Source organism: Girardinichthys multiradiatus, chromosome 23 (genome assembly GCF_021462225.1).
Source record: "Girardinichthys multiradiatus isolate DD_20200921_A chromosome 23, DD_fGirMul_XY1, whole genome shotgun sequence".
NCBI classification, from domain to species: Eukaryota; Metazoa; Chordata; class Actinopteri; order Cyprinodontiformes; family Goodeidae; genus Girardinichthys; species Girardinichthys multiradiatus.
In genome coordinates, this window is record NC_061815.1 from 15,300,775 (window position 1) to 15,319,774 (window position 19,000).

General features: G+C 40.0%; 1 protein-coding gene across 3 annotated transcripts; it reads left to right on the forward strand.

The window, feature by feature from the left end:
- Nucleotides 1-3,441: 3,441 nt before the first annotated feature.
- LOC124860285 (moesin-like) lies at nt 3,442-18,830 on the forward strand. 3 transcript variants are annotated; one of them, XM_047353463.1, is made up of 14 exons: nt 3,442-3,553; nt 7,438-7,521; nt 7,603-7,698; nt 7,833-7,955; nt 9,314-9,465; nt 9,570-9,653; nt 9,739-9,885; nt 10,076-10,172; nt 11,151-11,314; nt 11,461-11,591; nt 11,779-11,939; nt 12,285-12,377; nt 12,873-13,106; nt 18,266-18,830. In XM_047353463.1, the coding sequence occupies exons 1-14, from the start codon at nt 3,545-3,547 to the stop codon at nt 18,428-18,430; spliced, it is 1,740 nt and encodes a 579-aa protein (XP_047209419.1). In that variant the 5' UTR covers nt 3,442-3,544; the 3' UTR covers nt 18,431-18,830. The 3 variants fall into 3 exon arrangements, with proteins under 3 accessions (XP_047209419.1, XP_047209420.1, XP_047209421.1); XM_047353464.1 differs by having other exon boundaries at nt 12,948-13,106; XM_047353465.1 differs by lacking the exons at nt 3,442-3,553; nt 7,603-7,698; nt 7,833-7,955; nt 9,314-9,465 and having other exon boundaries at nt 7,463-7,521.
- The last annotated feature ends 170 nt before the right edge of the window (nt 18,831-19,000 follow it).

Here is a 19,000-nt window from a genome sequence, read left to right on the forward strand (position 1 = left end):
ATGTTGTTCTTAGAGGTAAGTTTAACAACCCAAACTGAAGGTTAGATCAGCAAATATATTGTGATTTTCATGACTGCCTCAATTTGAGGTTGTCATGATACAACCCTGATAGGTATTGTGGATTTTGAATCAGATGTGATCAAATTCAAGATCCAGATTCCTTAAAAACATTGAAATAGCTCATTAATTTAACCCTCAATAGGAATCTCAGATTATATACTAACTTTGTCATTAGCCAGCAATGGTGTAAGGTCATATTTTTTTAACTGTGCTTAAAACTGTGCACAATACAGTGGGCTTCCCGCTCTATCTCTTTCTCTCTTTTTTTTGGTGCTCATGCGCCCTTAGACACAGTTGGGCCTTGGATGAAAAGCTAAATCTCCCATATCAAAAACCGCTACCGGCTTTTCTGAGCATTGATCAGAGAAGCAGCCAAGGGGCCCATAGTAACTCTAGAGGAGTTCCAAAAATCCAAAGCTCACATGGAAAAATGTGTTGAGAGGCCCTTTTTGAAAGAAAGCCACAAGAAATCCCGTCTTCAGTTTTGCCTTTCTGCATAAAGTTTGCATTTTCTTCCTGAGTATGCACATAGAATATTCTATTCATTTAATCTGCCTTTCTCCCACAGTTCATAAACATCCATGTTAGGTTAAATGGCCTTTCTAAATAGCCCCTTTGTGTATGCATGAATGGTTGTCTGTACTGTGAGTGTCTGTATTACCCTGGGATAATGGGCAGCCCAGCCTTCATAGACTGCTGGAGATATCTCCTCTTTACCTCACAAGAATCTAGCAGGTAAAGAAGAGGGATAATCAAAACAAGACTAATAATAATTTAGTTGTTATTATTGTTATAAAATCTAAGAAACCACCCTAAATTACACTCCAAGAGCAATAAAAGATCAGCACCATGATACCACAACCATGTAACAGCAAACAGCTCTCACTCAAACTCAACATTTCAACTCAGCTCTGTCTTGTTCTTAACCCTTCTACTGCTGGTCAGTTTTCATCTGCTTTTAGTAAGAACTGTACCATCCCAGAGACTGTGGGAAATAAAACCGAGGACCTCAGCAAATGGCTTTTGATCATTAAAAATTAGACATCCTAAAACCAAGCATGAACCCAGAGTAAATGATGGCACTCGGGGTGTCAGGAGAGACTGTCGCAGAGCCAAGCGCAAATGGAAAACGGAGAAATTACAGGTGTCACTCCAAATATTAAAGGAATGCTGGCGCCATTACAAAAAGACTGTGAAAGACGCCAAAAGAAAACACATGTCAAATGAAATTGTATCGAACAATCACAATCCATCTGTTTTATTTAAAACCATTGACTTTGTTCTAAATGCTCCACATAGGAGCTGTATAGAGACATCACCTGCTGTATGTGAAAGCTTTTTACACTTTTTTGTTGACAGTCACTTCTCTTAGGGCCCAGATCATACACTCCGCTCATGATCCCTCAGTCTTTGTGTCTTGATCTCCTGTTTTCCACAGTTTGAATCTGTGACCTTGCTGTCTTTGCAGGAGGTGGTTAGTCATTTAAGACCAACAGGTTCTCCGGATGATGCTATTCCACCTCAACTATTTAAAGATGCTTTTCTTACAATAGGTCCTTCAGTCCTTGCTCTTGTGAATAGCAGTGTGTCTTCAGCTGTAGTTCCTGAAAACCTGAAACATGCAGTTGTCCAGCCTCTAATTAAGAAACCTATCTTGGATCCCTCTGTTCTGGTGAACTATAAGCCTTCCTCTAAACTACCATTCCTTTCAAAAATCCTCGAGAAGGTAGTCCATCATCAACTAATGGTCTATCTGAAATAACTAAATATTTTAGAGGTTTTACAGTCTGGTTTTAAATCTTTTCACAACACAGAGTCAGCTCTTCTAAAAGTTTGTAATGATATATTTTTAGCAACTGACAATGGTGACTGTGTTGTCTTGGTACTGTTAGATTTATCAGCTGCTTTTGATATAGTTGACCACAGAATTTTACTTTATTGTTTGGAACTGGGTGGCGCATGGTGGCGCAGTTGGTAGCACTGTTGCCTTGCAGCAAGAAGGTCCTGGGTTCAATTCCCAGCCTGGGGTCTTTCTGGAGTTTGCATGTTCTCCCTGTGCATGCGTGGGTTCTCACCAGGTACTCAGGGTTCCCCCCACAGTCCAAAGACATGCCTGTTAGGTTAATTGGTCACTCTAAATTGCCCTTAGGTGTATGAATGAGTGTGTGCATGGTTGTTTGTGTGTTGCCCTGCAATGGACTGGCGACCTGTCCAGGGTGTACCCTGCCTCTTGCCCATAGACTGCTGGAGATAGGCACCAGCTCCCCTGTGACCCACTATGGAAATGACTGACTGTTTGGAACAGCGGGTGGGTATTGGTCATATGGCCTCTAGATTGGTTTAAATCTTATTTGGCCAAGTGTACTTACTGTGTCTGTCTTGATGGCTACATCCCCTCCTCTGCTCCACCATCCTGTGGTGTCCCGCCGGGCTCAGTTTTGGGCCCTCTCCTCTTGTCATGTTGTATCATGTTGTACCACCTCCCTCTTGGCTCTATTTTTAAGAAATATAGGATTTCTTTTCATTGTTATGCAGATAACACACAGATTTAACTGACTCCACCTCTCTTCAGTCTCTGTTTTTATGCTTGGAAGACTTGAAAGCCTGAATGGCCCTAAATGTCTTAAAACGTAATGAAGAAAAGACAGAGGTGGTGATTTTTGGTAGTTCCAGTGAAGACTCCCTGACTGATGTTGGCTCCTTGGCCCAGTATGTCAGCCCTATTATTACAAATTTAGTGGTTAAAATGGATGCTGGACTTAAGTTGGAAACCCATATTAGAGCTTTTGTAAAATCCAGTTTTTTCCACTTGAGGGAACTAGCAAAAGTAAAACCTATCCTTTCTAATCAGCATTTTGAAACAGTAATCCATGCCATAACCACTTGGCTAGATTACTGTAAAGCACTCTATAAGGGTGTCAGTGATTCGTGCATTTCCCAGCTCCAAATGGTACAGAATGCTGCTCCATGTCTCTTAACAGGTAAAAGAAAATGTGATCATATTTCCCCTATTTTAGCCTCTTTACACTGTACATTTTAGGATTCACTTTAAAATCCTTTTTATTTGCTTTTAAAGCTCTTAATGGCCAGGTATAGAAAATGGACGGCTTTCTTCTGTCTCTTGCTACATACATGTAATTTATTATGTGCAGCCTTTTCGTCACCAAGTTCGTGTCAATAAATTGTCTTTTACTTCTATCCTGACCAAAAACTGTCACATGAGTATCAAAAATCATATCTTATGATAATTTAGAAGAAAGGTGTTTAAAGAGGCAAAGACTGCCTCTTTAAAATTTCTGGGCCAGAGCTGCAGATGGATTAACTAAACAAGCAGCACTTAGGAACAATACAATGGCTTATTCTCACTCACTGTAATCCTTATAGGTATTGCAAGCACTTTCATATGACTCTGCAGAGAAAAGGCTTTGACAAACGCGTCTCTGAACAAGGATTTTAGTTGCTGATAAAAAAAAAAACAGCACAAATGTCCACTGTAAGTAAATATTGTTTTATATCCATATTTTAGTTATGTTTCATTCCTATCTAATCATGTAAATGACAGTTTGTGAAATGTGTGCTCAGTTAAAGCTATATCATTGTGATAGCTTTAACTGAGCACACATCGATTTTTTTCAGTATGGCATTTAGCTAAATAAATTAACTAAATGCAATAAATTAGCTAAATGCCTATTAACTGATCTTTTCTGATTTACGATGGTTGCGTTGCTGAATTTAGTCCATTATCAAGAAAAGGGTAGCGAGCACAGTTATTATTTTCATAAATATTTAGGGGAAATTGTGTTTTAAGCAAGATAATGTTTCTTATAATGGGGACCAACTGAAGGCTCTCTCACTGCAGACAGGTTTATATTGAACCATTTTACAGGTTTACCTCTTACCCTGTTTCTTTTGCTTTCTGGATCTAGCCGTGAAATTTCCTGTAAATATAACTGGCGAAAAACTTAAGAAACCACAAACAGCAAGGTGACCTATCTCTTAAATTTTACTGTTCATGGGTATTTTTTAGGTAAAATGAATATTTCTTTTTATTTTATAAACTGCTCTCAACATTTCCTCTAAATTCCAAATACTCACATTTAAGCATTTAGTTTTATGGAAAAAGAGAATAGGTCTTTTTTTGACAGATAATTATAAGGAGTTCAGAAATTAATATTTGGATGAATAACCCTCATTTTCAATCAAAGATTCATGGATCTTGGTATGCAGGCTTTCACATTGCTGCTGGTTGATTTTATGTCCCTCATAATACAAATATTCAAGCAGCTGAGCTATATTTATTTAATCTTTCTTTTAATCACATTCCAGAGCTGTAACTTTGGTTCGGGTCTTAGGATTTGGCAAGCAATGACAGGCTTTTGATCTTCATCCACACCTTATTTGAAAGCTGTGTGGCATGCCGTTGTCCTGCTGAAAAAAAAAAAACAGTCCTTAGAGTTGGGAACATTGTCAAAGGACATTTTCTTCCAGTCTTGACTCTATCCACAAATCTAGCCTTTATGCGAGAGTAGCAAGATAAAAGCCATCAGTCCTGTTTGCAGTTTTTCATGTGATGAAAGGCACAAAATCATGTGGAATAAGGTACTCTGGTTAAACTCAATCTTTTGGCCTATATGCAAAATGCTGTATGTGAAGCACAGCTAATACTGCATATAAAAACATGTTGGTGGCAGCATCATACTGTGGTGAGTACAGGTCCTTCTCAAAATATTAGCATATTGTGATAAAGTTCATTATTTTCCATAATGTCATGATGAAAATGTAACATTCATATATTTTAGATTCATTGCACACTAACTGAAATATTTCAGGTCTTTTATTGTCTTAATACGGATGATTTTGGCATACAGCTCATGAAAACCCAAAATTCCTATCTCACAAAATTAGCATATCATTAAAAGGGTCTCTAAACGAGCTATGAACCTAATCATCTGAATCAACGAGTTAACTCTAAACACCTGCAAAAGATTCCTGAGGCCTTTAAAACTCCCAGCCTGGTTCATCACTCAAAACCCCAATCATGGGTAAGACTGCCGACCTGACTGCAGTCCAGAAGGCCACTATTGACACCCTCAAGCAAGAGGGTAAGACACAGAAAGAAATTTCTGAACAAATAGGCTGTTCCCAGAGTGCTGTATCAAGGCACCTCAGTGGGAAGTCTGTGGGAAGGAAAAAGTGTGGCAGAAAACGCTGCACAACGAGAAGAGGTGACCAGACCCTGAGGAAGATTGTGGAGAAGGGCCAATTCCAGACCTTGGGGGACCTGCGGAAGCAGTAGACTGAGTCTGGAGTAGAAACATCCAGAGCCACCGTGCACAGGCGTGTGCAGGAAATGGGCTACAGGTGCCGCATTCCCCAGGTCAAGCCACTTTTGAACCAGAAACAGCGGCAGAAGCGCCTGACCTGGGCTACAGAGAAGCAGCACTGGACTGTTGCTCAGTGATCCAAAGTACTTTTTTCAGATGAAAGCAAATTCTGCATGTCATTCGGAAATCAAGGTGCCAGAGTCTGGAGGAAGACTGGGGAGAAGGAAATGCCAAAATGCCAGAAGTTCAGTGTCAAGTACCCACAGCCAGTGATGGTCTGGGGTGCCGTGTCAGCTGCTGGTGTTGGTCCACTGTGTTTTATCAAGGACAGGGTCAATGCAGCTAGCTATCAGGAGATTTTGGAGCACTTCATGCTTCCATCTGCTGAAAAGCTTTATGGAGATGAAGATTTCATTTTTCAGCACGACCTGGCACCTGCTCACAGTGCCAAAACCACTGGTAAATGGTTTACTGACCATGGTATCACTGTGCTCAATTGGCCTGCCAACTCTCCTGACCTGAACCCCATAGAGAATCTGTGGGATATTGTGAAGAGAACGTTGAGAGACTCAAGACCCAACACTCTGGGTGAGCTAAAGGCCGCTATCAAAGCATCCCGGGCCTCCATAAGACCTCAGCAGTGCCACAGGCTGATTGCCTCCATGCCACGCCGCATTGAAGCAGTCATTTCTGCAAAAGGATTCCCGACCAAGTATTGAGTGCATAACTGTACATGATTATTTGAAGGTTGATGTTTTTTGTATTAAAAACACTTTTCTTTTATTGGTCGGATGAAATATGCTAATTTTGTGAGATAGGAATTTTGGGTTTTCATGAGCTGTATGCCAAAATCATCCGTATTAAGACAATAAAAGACCTGAAATATTTCAGTTAGTGTGCAATGAATCTAAAATATATGAATGTTAAATTTTCATCATGACATTATGGAAAATAATGAACTTTATCACAATATGCTAATATTTTGAGAAGGACCTGTATATTGATCCCTTGATCCCTCATCTACATGTTGATGGACCTTGGCATGTGGCAAGTCATTTTCCTGCTGAAAAATAATCCTCAGAGTTGGGCAACACTGGCATACCAGAAGAAAACAACCTTTCTTTTGGTATGCCAGTATACCGGTGATTAACATGTGCAATGCGAAGATGAATGTCCTGATGATGATTGAGTCCCACAAAAGCATCACCAAGCCTTCATTACATTTTCCATCAGATCTGAGACCATGGCTTGTAGGCTTCATGGGCCTTCTTTCAAACCTTTAGACAGCCATGTGTTGGGTGAAAATCGAGGTGAAATTGACATAGAGAAGATAGCCTCACTCCTGTCCAATGATTGTTCGCAAACCTCAGCCTGGTAAAGGGCTTGTTGTGAACCTTATTGTGCACTTAACCCCCTTGATGCTATTTGCTATTTTCTATGTGTGTTGATGTCATCCAGTGATTCCTGAGAGACATTCAAAAGACCTGGTGGTCAACGTGGCTGGGGAGTCATTTTAGCCCTCTGCCGGTTTATAGCTTTGCTGTCCCCAATAAATAATCCACCACTTTGGAAATTGCAGGGATGAAAGCACAGAGATGCTTGTGTAGAAATTTAATGGACACATTAATGGATGTCAAACATGTAGAGGTGCTGATTTGCAGACAACATTTGCAGTGGTTTCTTAATTGTTTTCAGAGTTGTATGTCTGGACATTTTCACATTGTTTTAACAAATCAAGCAAAGTTTACTCCAAAATGAACCCCACATTCTTAGTTAAGACTGTATTGTGCTATGGTTTTGATTTATTGTAGTCCCCAACAACCTCTTGTGATTGGATTCTCCTAGTTGAACAGAAAAATGTAGGGAACTCTCTTTTTGTTATTTTTTCCTGTAAAGAAGCCAAGACATGTAGCACCGTTGCAAAGAACAAAGCAGTGTTATCGCAAAATAAGTGTCGCTGTCCTCCCAGTGGTGGCTCTGCTTTCAATCCAACACTTTTCCCAATGACTGACACTTGAGAAAACCTGGGAGTTTTTCCTGTTTTCTCTGGCAGATCAATGTCCGAGTTACAACAATGGATGCGGAGCTGGAGTTTGCCATCCTGCCAAGCACAACTGGCAAACAGCTTTTTGACCAGGTACGACTGATTTGTTATAACCAGATAGGAAGTCTGACAGAAATAAAACATGATCTTGATCCTATCTAATGATCTACATAGGTGGTGAAGACGATCGGGCTAAGGGAAACATGGTTCTTTGGTCTTCAGTATCAGGATAGCAAAGGTTTCTCCACCTGGCTCAAAATGAACAAGAGAGTGAGTTGAATGTCTAAATATCCACTTTGTATGACCCTTGTATAAATGCCTCTGTTATTTGTTGTGTCACCCCAATGAGACTAATTAGTGTCTATTTATTTTTGGACTCCCCCACTTTGGGGCTTCAATCCCAGGTGACGGCTCAAGATGCGAAGAAGACCAACCCCCTTTTGATTAAGTTCAGGGCCAGGTTTTACCCAGAGGACGTGGCCGAGGAGCTGATCCAGGAGGCAACACAGCGCCTCTTCTTCCTGCAGGTCGAATGATGCCATATTTTTCTTCTTTCTAATGGAAAGAATTCACATTCTGCAACTGTTAGCATCCTTCTTGTTGAAACAGAAGCAAGTCTGATGCTCTATTATGCATGTGTAGTAGCGCACAGAGAAATTAAATGAAGAAAACTAATCCAAACAAGATGTAGAACCTGTCTTAATGACCAGTGGGGCTTTCCTTGTGACTCACACAGATCTTCTAAACCCACATGGGTGTCCTGTAGTGAAGAACATACAAAAACAAAACACAGATGAAAATGTACACTCCCTTTTAAAAGTACACACATCTCTTGAACCTTTTCACATTTTGTCACATTACAACTACAAACTTCAATGTATTTTAATAGGATTTTTATGTGAAAGACCAGCATAATTGTGAAGGGGAAGGAAAATGGGATATTATTTTCAAAAATGTTTACAAATAAAAATCTGAAAAGTTAAATGTGCATTTAGATGTGACCCCTATGGGTAAGTGTTTGGTAGAACCACCTTTTGCCACAACCACAGCTTTCTCTGCTAAAAATAAGCATCCCAACAACATGATACTGCCTCCACTATGTTTACAGAGGTGGACATGATAGTAGACCTGGATGGAAGTTCGCTAAACGTTGGTCATTTCCAACCACAACAAGTTTTCTTCCAGATTTAACCTGTATTTAGCTCTTTCCACCTTCCCTGACCCTACTGAAGAAAACCTTACCCATAGCATGATGCTGCCACAACCATGTTTTAGGCCAAAAAGTTATATTTTGGTCTAATCTGACCAGAGCACCATCTGTCATGTTTGCTATGCTTTCTATATGGGTCTAGTAATGGCTTCCTGTCAGCAATGGCTTTCTTTTCTGCTGCTCTTCCAAAAACACCAGATTTGTGGGTTGGATGACTAATTACATGTCCTGTCAACATATTCTCCCACCTGAGCTGTGCATCTCTGCAGCTCCTTCAAATTTACCATCGGCCCCTTTGATGCTATTTGCCACTTGGGTGACTTCTAATGGCAACTGGTTGCACTACATTTCATTTAGGGATAACAGAGTAAAGGGGACTGAATAGAAAAGCACACCTTACTTTTCAGATTTGTTTTGTCATTTGAGAAAGGTGTTACTTTCTTTTTATTAAACAGTAATGTGGTACTTTCCAATGATCTATTACATAAAATCCCAACAGAAAATGCACCAAAGTTTGTGGTTGCAATGTGACAAAACAGTCCAAAGGGTATGAATACTTTGCGAGGCACTGTATACACCTGAAAAAATATATTGTTTTCTCAGTGGTAGACACTGAATCTGTCAGCCTGTATTGTACTTTTTCTCAGGAGCCTTGGTCTTTCCTCCTTGTTTCAGGTGAAAGAGAGCATCCTGAACGATGACATGTATTGTCCACCTGAGACCGCAGTGCTCCTAGCATCGTATGCAGTGCAGGTCAAACACGGAGACTACAGCAAAGATTATCACGTACCGGGATACCTCGCCAAAGAGAAGTTGCTGCCACAGAGGTAGAGCATCCCGTGCATATAAGTATAAACCAAAAAGTTCACCCTAATTCTACTTCCAGTCACCTGAATTTTAATCGGTTTGTCCTCTTTACGGATAAAACTAGGGTTTTCGAGCAGCACAAGCTGAATAAGAATCAGTGGGAGGAAAGAATCCAGGTGTGGCATGAAGAGCACAAGGGAATGCTGAGGTAGGGAGATCACAGTACAAAAAGTGTTAATAGGCTTTTAGCAAACCGATGTTTCTGCATGTCATTAAACTGTAAATCACTGCAGGGAGGATGCAATGTTGGAGTATCTGAAAATAGCCCAGGACCTGGAAATGTATGGAGTCAACTATTTCAGCATCAAGAACAAGAAAGGGTCCGAGCTGTGGCTGGGAGTGGATGCCCTGGGGCTAAACATCTACGACAAAAAAGACAAGTGGGTCACAGCTGGATCAGACTGGACAGAATGATGCACAATAAATGGGCACAGATCCCCCAGTTTATCAAAATAAGAGATGGATTCATTTGTGAGAGTCTGCGAAAACAACTGCAGCCTTTCATTGTTACTGAACAAGTTAACTACTTACACCTTCCCACGATTATAAAACCTACTAATGTTTTTGCAGGATGACCCCAAAGATTGGCTTTCCCTGGAGTGAGATACGAAACATTTCATTTAATGACAAGAAATTCGTCATCAAGCCAATAGACAAGAAAGCCCCTGTAAGTAAAAAACATGATAAATACATTTGATGTCAGCAGTATAATTGATAATCATTATTTAAAGTTTTTTTCTGTAATTTGAAAAGAATTGGTATCTTAAATTAAAAAAACACAAACTCAATCATATTTCATTAAGATTCATTGTAATAGATCAACAAACGTAATTGTGGATGGAAAGTGATATATGGTTTTGGAAATTTTTTAACAAGTCTATAGGAGAGTAGTGAGACCAGACAGGAGACTGAGCTGGAAGTGACAGAGTTGAAGATGCTGAGATTATAATGGGAGTGACCAGGATAGACAGAGTTAGAAATGAGCAGGTCAGAGGAACAGCCAATGATCGGCATTTAGGAGATAGATTTAGAGAAGAAGGTTCGGACATGTACCTAACAGCCATGAGAAGAAGAAGAAGCTCATGCACTGCTCTGTGTTGCTCTATCACATAACATCTCTGCATTAACATGAAGCTTGTAGTTTTAATGTAGCAAAATGTGGACTGACCGCATATTCGTCTTCATATCCCAATTTATAGACTCTTCTGAGTTAAATAAATGGTCTTTCTTTAGGATCATTCCTCTTAAAAAAGTTTCTTCCACAACTAGATTTGAAGTTTTTCCTTCAAATCTAGTTGAAATGCAGATTTGTATTTCTTTCAGTGTCTGTAAACAGGAGGTGTGACAGAACCCATTTGATACTGGTGAAATGATCAATTTCCAAAAGCACAAATTACAGCAAGTAGAGTTTCTACAGCAGCTGCTACTTGATCTCATCTACAGACATGAGCTCAGCCCCTTCAGCCCATCTTTTGACTCCATGCCCAGATTTAGGGAATCATCCAAAAGACTGGGAGGAAAAAAAAAAAGAAACAAATCTTCAAAAACAAAAATCGTTTTAGATTTGGACCCATTGCTTTATTGTAAAAAGAAAATGTTGGCATGTCATTATGCCTAAAAGCATTTGCTGATTCCTTTGATCCAGGACTTTGTTTTCTATGTACCTCGTCTCCGCATCAACAAACGCATCCTGGCATTGTGCATGGGAAATCATGACCTGTACATGCGCAGACGCAAACCCGACACCATCGAGGTGCAGCAGATGAAGGCCCAGGCCAGAGAGGAGAAGAACAAGAGGCAAATGGAGAGGTAGAGGAGGCTTAAATAATAGAGGGTTTTGTTATTTGATTTTTTTTTAAAGTTTACACTGTGTTCTCTCTACTTTAAGGATGAAAAGAAACTGTCAGGAGATGAAGTTTTTCTAATGTGTATTTATGCACAATTCTCCTTGTCAGGGCTCTGCTCGAGAGTGAGAAAAAAAAGCGAGAAAACGCTGAGAAGGAAACAGAGAAGATTGCCCGCGAGACCATGGAATTGATGGAAAGATTGAGACAGATTGAAGAGCAGACAAAGAGAGCTCAAGATGGTCTGACAACTTTCTGAATACAAATCTTTGTTACCCTCAGCTTTGTAGGGTTGTTTTCTGTTAAAGAACATTAAAAAAGCAGATTAACACATTTAAGCAAGCTTGATCTTAGGACTTAAAGATGTACCATGTATATGCCCATATCGGGTGCAGTGTGTGACCTGCACATGTGGGGATGTTGGTGTAGAGCTGGAGGAGCAGACTCGTAGAGCCCTCGAGCTGGAGAAGGAGAGAACAATCGCTCAGGAGGAGGCAGAGCGTCTGGACAACGACCGCAGAGCTGCGGTGGAGGCTAAAGCGGCCCTGCTGCACCATTCTGAGACCCAGATCAAGAGTCAGGAAGGCCTGGTATTCATGCACCATGCAGATTTGTTATGATTCATCTTTAATTATACGGAGTAAAGCCCTTAGGGGCTAATAAATCTGAAAAAACATCCCCATAATTCAAGATTTATAGATCAACGCCCCAAAGTCAGAAATAAAAGATTTCAGTTATGCAAAATAAATTAAAATTTAAAGTTAAAAATATCACAATGCCTGGAAATATATTACTTGTGCAAGCACTGAGACACGCACACACGCACGCTTATTCATTCTCTCCTGCACACTCTTTACATGCACCAACAGAGCACATTGACCTTAGATCAGAAGCACTCTTAACTCTTTTTCCATTTGTGTGCATGGTTTGTGCAGGCCACTGAGCTGGCTGAGCTTACCACTAAGATCTCCCAGCTGGAAGAAGCCAAGAAGAAAAAGGACGAGGAAACGCAGCGATGGCAGAAAAGGGTGAGAGAAAATTAGAGAAGGCATGAGAGGGATAGAGAATGACAGAGGGATGTGTGACAGCAGGTCTGTGCTGGGTAAAAGCTGATTATGAGCCAAAAACAGATATTATTTTAATTGACACATCAGTAGCAGCCAAATGCTATTGTTGAATCTTGGGAACTATTAAATGGTTGATGGAAATTTCTCTAAGGGACTATGTAAAGTGTATGCAATGCAAATCCGTGTGCAAATGAGGAAAAATACACTAAGTTATTTCTTTACAAAACTGTTGCAGTTTATTATTAAAATAAAGTGACTGTGATGCAAAATCATCATAACTAGAGATTTAAAAGAAACTGTGAAAATGAAATAAAGTTGCATATGTGTTAGCATAGGAATGCTATCTTTCCTATAAATCAATTCAACTGTAACAAGTTCCATTGTTTGGAGCAGGTCTGCAGGCTACCTGTAAATCATTTTAGGATCCAACCACAGCACCTTACTGTGTGTTGACAGGCCATGATGGTAGAAGCTGATTTGGACCGAACCAAAGACGAGCTGAAGACTAAACTAATGGGTGTCCAAATCCAGAATTCCATCCAACCCCACATGCATGAGCACGACGAGGCCGATGAGAACAGCGCTGAGGCGAGCGCCGAGCTGACCTCCCCTGGCATGGTCCGAGATCGCAGTGAGGAGGAGAGGGTAACGGAGGCCCAGAAGAACCAGAGGCTGCAGAAGAACCTTAAGGTGAGATGAGGCAGAGGTTTTCAGGCAGAGGCAGCTTTTAATTTGGGCAAAATGGCTTGGAAAATGGCTTGGAAAATGACGGCAATCCATTGAGTTGGTTTGTGGGGTGTTTGGTCACAAGCACTTCATGGAATAAATTTTCATATGCGGCCGGAGAAAGTTTTCTGTTACTTAGAAACATGCCCGGTCAATGTGGGTTGGGAGTCCCTGGTAATATCCAAGGTGTAGTCACAGTCCAAACACCAAAGCTGACTACTGCAGCTCAAGGTAGCATCTGAGTCAAAGATTCTGATTAATCATTAAGACAGTATTTTTTATTATTATTTGTTTTTAAGGAATCTGATCATTTTAAACACAATTTAAAATGCTTAGACTGGACTAACCTAAGTTGGATATTTTAACACTGAGCAGAGATTCTTCTAAACTGATTTTGAAACGTATGAAACCTGTATTCTATTTGTGAAAAGACCAAAACATTTATGTTCGGTGCTTCTTGGCATTAGGACCATATTTATTTGAAGCAAGTGTGAAAACTGTTATATTTAGACTAGTCCAACCTGAAATTAATTATTCTTGTTGGGATTATGAATCTGAGAATATGTATATGACTATACATACAGGTCCTTCTCAAAATATTAGCATATTGTGATAAAGTTCATTATTTTCCATAATGTCATGATGAAAATTTAACATTCATATATTTTAGATTCATTGCACACTAACTGAAATATTTCAGGTCTTTTATTGTCTTAATACGGATGATTTTGGCATACAGCTCATGAAAACCCAAAATTCCTATCTCACAAAATTAGCATATCATTAAAAGGTTCTCTAAACGAGCTATGAACCTAATCATCTGAATCAACGAGTTAACTCTAAACACCTGCAAACGATTCCTGAGGTCTTTAAAACTCCCAGCCTGGTTCATCACTCAAAACCCCAATCATGGGTAAGACTGCCGACCTGACTGCTGTCCAGAAGGCCACTATTGACACCCTCAAGCAAGAGGGTAAGACACAGAAAGAAATTTCTGAACAAATAGGCTGTTCCCAGAGTGCTGTATCAAGGCACCTCAGTGGGAAGTCTGTGGGAAGGAAAAAGTGTGGCAGAAAACGCTGCACAACGAGAAGAGGTGACCAGACCCTGAGGAAGATTGTGGAGAAGGGCCAATTCCAGACCTTGGGGGACCTGCGGAAGCAGTGGACTGAGTCTGGAGTAGAAACATCCAGAGCCACCGTGCACAGGCGTGTGCAGGAAATGGGCTACAGGTGCCGCATTCCCCAGGTCAAGCCACTTTTGAACCAGAAACAGCGGCAGAAGCGCCTGACCTGGGCTACAGAGAAGCAGTACTGGACTGTTGCTCAGTGGTCCAAAGTACTTTTTTCGGATGAAAGCAAATTCTGCATGTCATTCGGAAATCAAGGTGCCAGAGTCTGGAGGAAGACTGGGGAGAAGGAAATGCCAAAATGCCAGAAGTCCAGTGTCAAGTACCCACAGTCAGTGATGGTCTGGGGTACCGTGTCAGCTGCTGGTGTTGGTCCACTGTGTTTTATCAAGGGCAGGGTCAATGCAGCTAGCTATCAGGAGATTTTGGAGCACTTCATGCTTCCATCTGCTGAAAAGCTTTATGGAGATGAAGATTTCATTTTTCAGCACGACCTGGCACCTGCTCACAGTACCAAAACCACTGGTAAATGGTTTACTGACCATGGTATCACCGGGCTCAATTGGCCTGCCAACTCTCCTGACCTGAACCCCATAGAGAATCTGTGGGATATTGTGAAGAGAACGTTGAGAGACTCAAGACCCAACACTCTGGATGAGCTAAAGGCCGCTATCGAAGCATCCTGGGCCTCCATAAGACCTCAGCAGTGCCACAGGCTGATTGCCTCCATTGAAGCAGTCATTTCTGCAAAAGGATTCCCGACCAAGTATTGAGTGCATAACTGTACATGATTATTTGAAGGTTGATGTTTTTTGTATTAAAAACACTTTTCTTTTATTGGTCGGATGAAATATGCTAATTTTGTGAGATAGGAATTTTGGGTTTTCATGAGCTGTATGCCAAAATCATCCGTATTAAGACAATAAAAGACCTGAAATATTTCAGTTAGTGTGCAATGAATCTAACATATATGAATGTTAAATTTTCATCATGACATTATGGAAAATAATGAACTTTATCACAATATGCTAATATTTTGAGAAGGACCTGTATATATAAATGTTGCTGAAGGAGAATGAGCAGTTTTTGTAACAGCGAATTAAATAGTGAACCCAAGCAAGGGTGTATTATGAGGAAAATCCAACTTTTTCTAGATAGCTTTAGTTTTATTGGCAAGCTGAGAAGTCTGCAGAAGTACTTAACAGAGATGTTCACAAGTCATTTTTTGCAAGTCCAAGTAAAGTCTCAAGTCTTTGATCTCAAGTCCAAGTCAAGTCTCAAGTATTTGAGTGACACAGCAGTCAAAATGCCAATCACTTTATAGTTGTAATGGTCTGTCATGATACTTCTGCTGTATGGTTTACATAGAAAGTTGCATTGTGATATCTAAGGTACAATCATTAGCTTAAATTGGTAAATAAAAAAATACAATTTAAAAAACGCAAACACACAAATGTTTCACAAAGAAATTTGTTGGCTGTATTTTTCTCCAAAAATTTTTTATCTTACAAAACTGACATGTTTGAGGATACAGTATTATTTTGTTTTAGCAGGGAACATCAACTATCTTTTATTATAAAAGAAAAATGAGGGGGGTGAAAAAAGAAAAATCTAAATCCTGCCTTTTTCCAACTAAATAAATAAAATAAAAACCAAATCTATAGGTATAAAATGAAACTTAAAACAGAATTTAAATGGACATTGATAATTCTAACTTAAAAAACCCCACAGTAACAACTAGTAATGAACTAATGTTTGCACCGCCGTGGTACTAAGCTTGTATGTAGCATAGATGCTAGCATCAACCTTTAATAGTCAGTGACCAACCTTTTCGCGTGGCAAATTAAATTAAATGGGGTGGACCCAGTGTCCTGTATTTTTCTGCCTCAGATGCTACAGTTTGCTGCTCTTTTTTTTTTTTTTTGCTCCTTATGTGAAGTTTTTGTAGCCAAAATTTATTACGAACAGTGGGACAGAAACAAACAGGTGTGCTCACCGGCAACATCATGATTGTGATGGTTTGTACATGCGCCCGCATTTGGTCACGTAGCTTCATGTTACCGCTACTTATAAGGAAAATTATAACACACAGTAGGCAGGCAATCAGAGAGAGCAGATATTGTCACACAAAACACAAAAATTATAAAAAAATTAAAAATTGTTCACAAGTCTCAAATCCCGAGTCCAAGTCGAGTCTGAAGTCTTTTGAGTGCAAGTCTAAGTTAAATCAGAAGTCCCAAATTCGAGTCCCCATCTCTGGTACTTAACACTTACTTACTTAACACATGGATTAAAGCCTTTCTTTTAATAAACGCGATCTAAGAGCAGTTTACCTAATAATTGTCCATTGACTAACAAAAGTATTCATACCCCTCGATTTTATGTGATAGGCCAGCACAAAGTAGTGAATAATTATGAAGTACAAGACAAGGATATATGGTTCTGAACAGTTTTTACCAAAACAAATCTTAAAAGTATTGTGGGTGCAGCTGGACTCAGCCCCCTTTTCAGTTCCCCTAAAATAATAATCAGTCTCAAGACTTTAAGATAAATCTAGCTGCTTGGTGATGGTCCCAGAGGTTTGAGAACATTAGAAAACAGACACCATCATGAAAATCAAGAAACACAGCACAGAAAGTTGTGGTGCGGTTTAAGGTAGGGTTCACTTATAAAACAATATCCCAAGCTTTGAACATCTCACACAGCACTGCTCAATCCATCAACTACAATGGAAAGACATAGATGTCTCCCTGAACTGACAGGGGGAGTAAGAAGAACATTAATCAGAGAAGCAGCCAGGAGCTGCAGAGATCCACGGTTCAGGTAGGATTTGTTCAGAGGAAAACTATTAATTATGTTTTCTATAAATCTGCCCTTTGAACGTACAAGTAAAACACAATGTGTGAAGGAGAACTACCACTGCACACCCTCCTGAACACAGCAACCACACCAAAAATGGTGGCAGCATCATGCTGTGGGACTGCTTTCTTCAGCAGTGACAGGAGAGCCATCAGACTTGATAGAAAGATGGACAGAGCGAAACGCAGGGCTGTCCTGGACGAAAATACTTGAAAGTTCATGTTTTCCAAAGATTACCATTAAAATGACTGAGATTGAGAAATTTAGAAAATGAGAAAATAGATCAGCCTCTAGATGTGTAGAGTTGGCAAAGATACATCTGCAGCTGTAATTACAGTAAAAGGAGGTTGTACAAAGTATTGACTGAACAATGCATTCAAGGCTTGTCAGATTTTTATTTGCTAAAAGAATTTAAAAACATGTACAGTTTCCCTTCCACTTCACAGTTATGCTCTTATTGTTCAATTATTCACATAGAATCCTAATGAAGTACATTCAAGTTTGTAGTTGTAGCATGAATAAATTTGGAAACGTTCAAGGTTTTGATACTTTTAGAAAGGCACCGTTTGTTGATATAGCTAAACCCTGATGAGTGTCAGCATTCAGCATTTATCTTAGCATACATAAATACAACTGAACAAAACCTTCATCCTCAGTAATTAGAAGAAATTATGTTGAATATGTTTAAAAGGAGACATTTTATCTGCTTTACAAGCTTTCGTTTAACATTTTGCCCTCTCAGCTAGTTCTTCCTTTCCTGTTTTGTGTCACTTGGTTAGTACTCTGTAAAGCAAATTTGATGTTTTTTTGAGATAGTCTGGTTTGTTCTCTCCTATTTGCTTTTATACAGGTAATTGCTCTTTCACATTGTGCTTCGCCAGAACTAAGTGCACTTTACTTAATTAAACATTGTTGCACTCATGGTACATCGTAATTGTTGCAGATCTCGTCCACTGTCTGAACAACATATCGTGTTTTAGACCAGACCGAACGAAAAATAGCCTGAATAAATGATGTCAATACTGGGTTCTTTTTTTCCGATGGAACTGGGGGAGTATGGTAGACAGCAGTGAAGTTGCTGAATAGTCTCCCACACTGAGGCAGGAGTATTCTATTCTCCTCTGTTCTCTTTCAGTTCCTGAGCACCGAGCTGGCCAGAGCTGTTGACGAGAGCAAGAAGACCCCCAATGACCTGATCCACGCTGAGAACGTGAGGGCCGGCCGTGACAAATACAAGACCCTGCGTCAGATTCGCCAGGGCAACACGAAGCAGCGCATTGATGAGTTTGAGTCCATGTAAGACAGTCGGGCTCAGAGCAGCATTAGCAGTGAGGCCGACTTGGAAAGTTTAGACGAGTCGAAGCTGATTATTATCAAAAAATATGTCTTGATGTAACCGAATGTGACAGCAGATTATTTATTGTACGCTGTGAGTCCTTTGCCATCTCTTCCTGAAAATAACAACTGCCTCTGAAAGCACATCTCAAGTTTCATCCAGAGTTGGAAACTTGTATCTTTATTGTCCTTGTTCCCTGATATCCTGGACGGTCTGATTAAACACAGCTGCAATTTTAAAATTGCCGTTCTGAAACTTTACCCAGTGTGGACTGATTGGAAGCACTGGCATTTGAGCCAGCTGCAGTTATTCCAAGTACACTGTTGTTTATCTTAGAGAATAAAATACAAATAAGGAAATATCAGTTCTGTTCTGTTTTTTTGTTCTGTTTCCATATGAATGAGTGAGCATCACCTTCAATGTGCCTAACGAGGCATATTGTCACCAATTATTTACTTTTGCCATTCATGAACACAAAACACTGAATTCCCAGCATCATCTTTTATTACCCAGTCTTGCAAAAATGAAGCATTT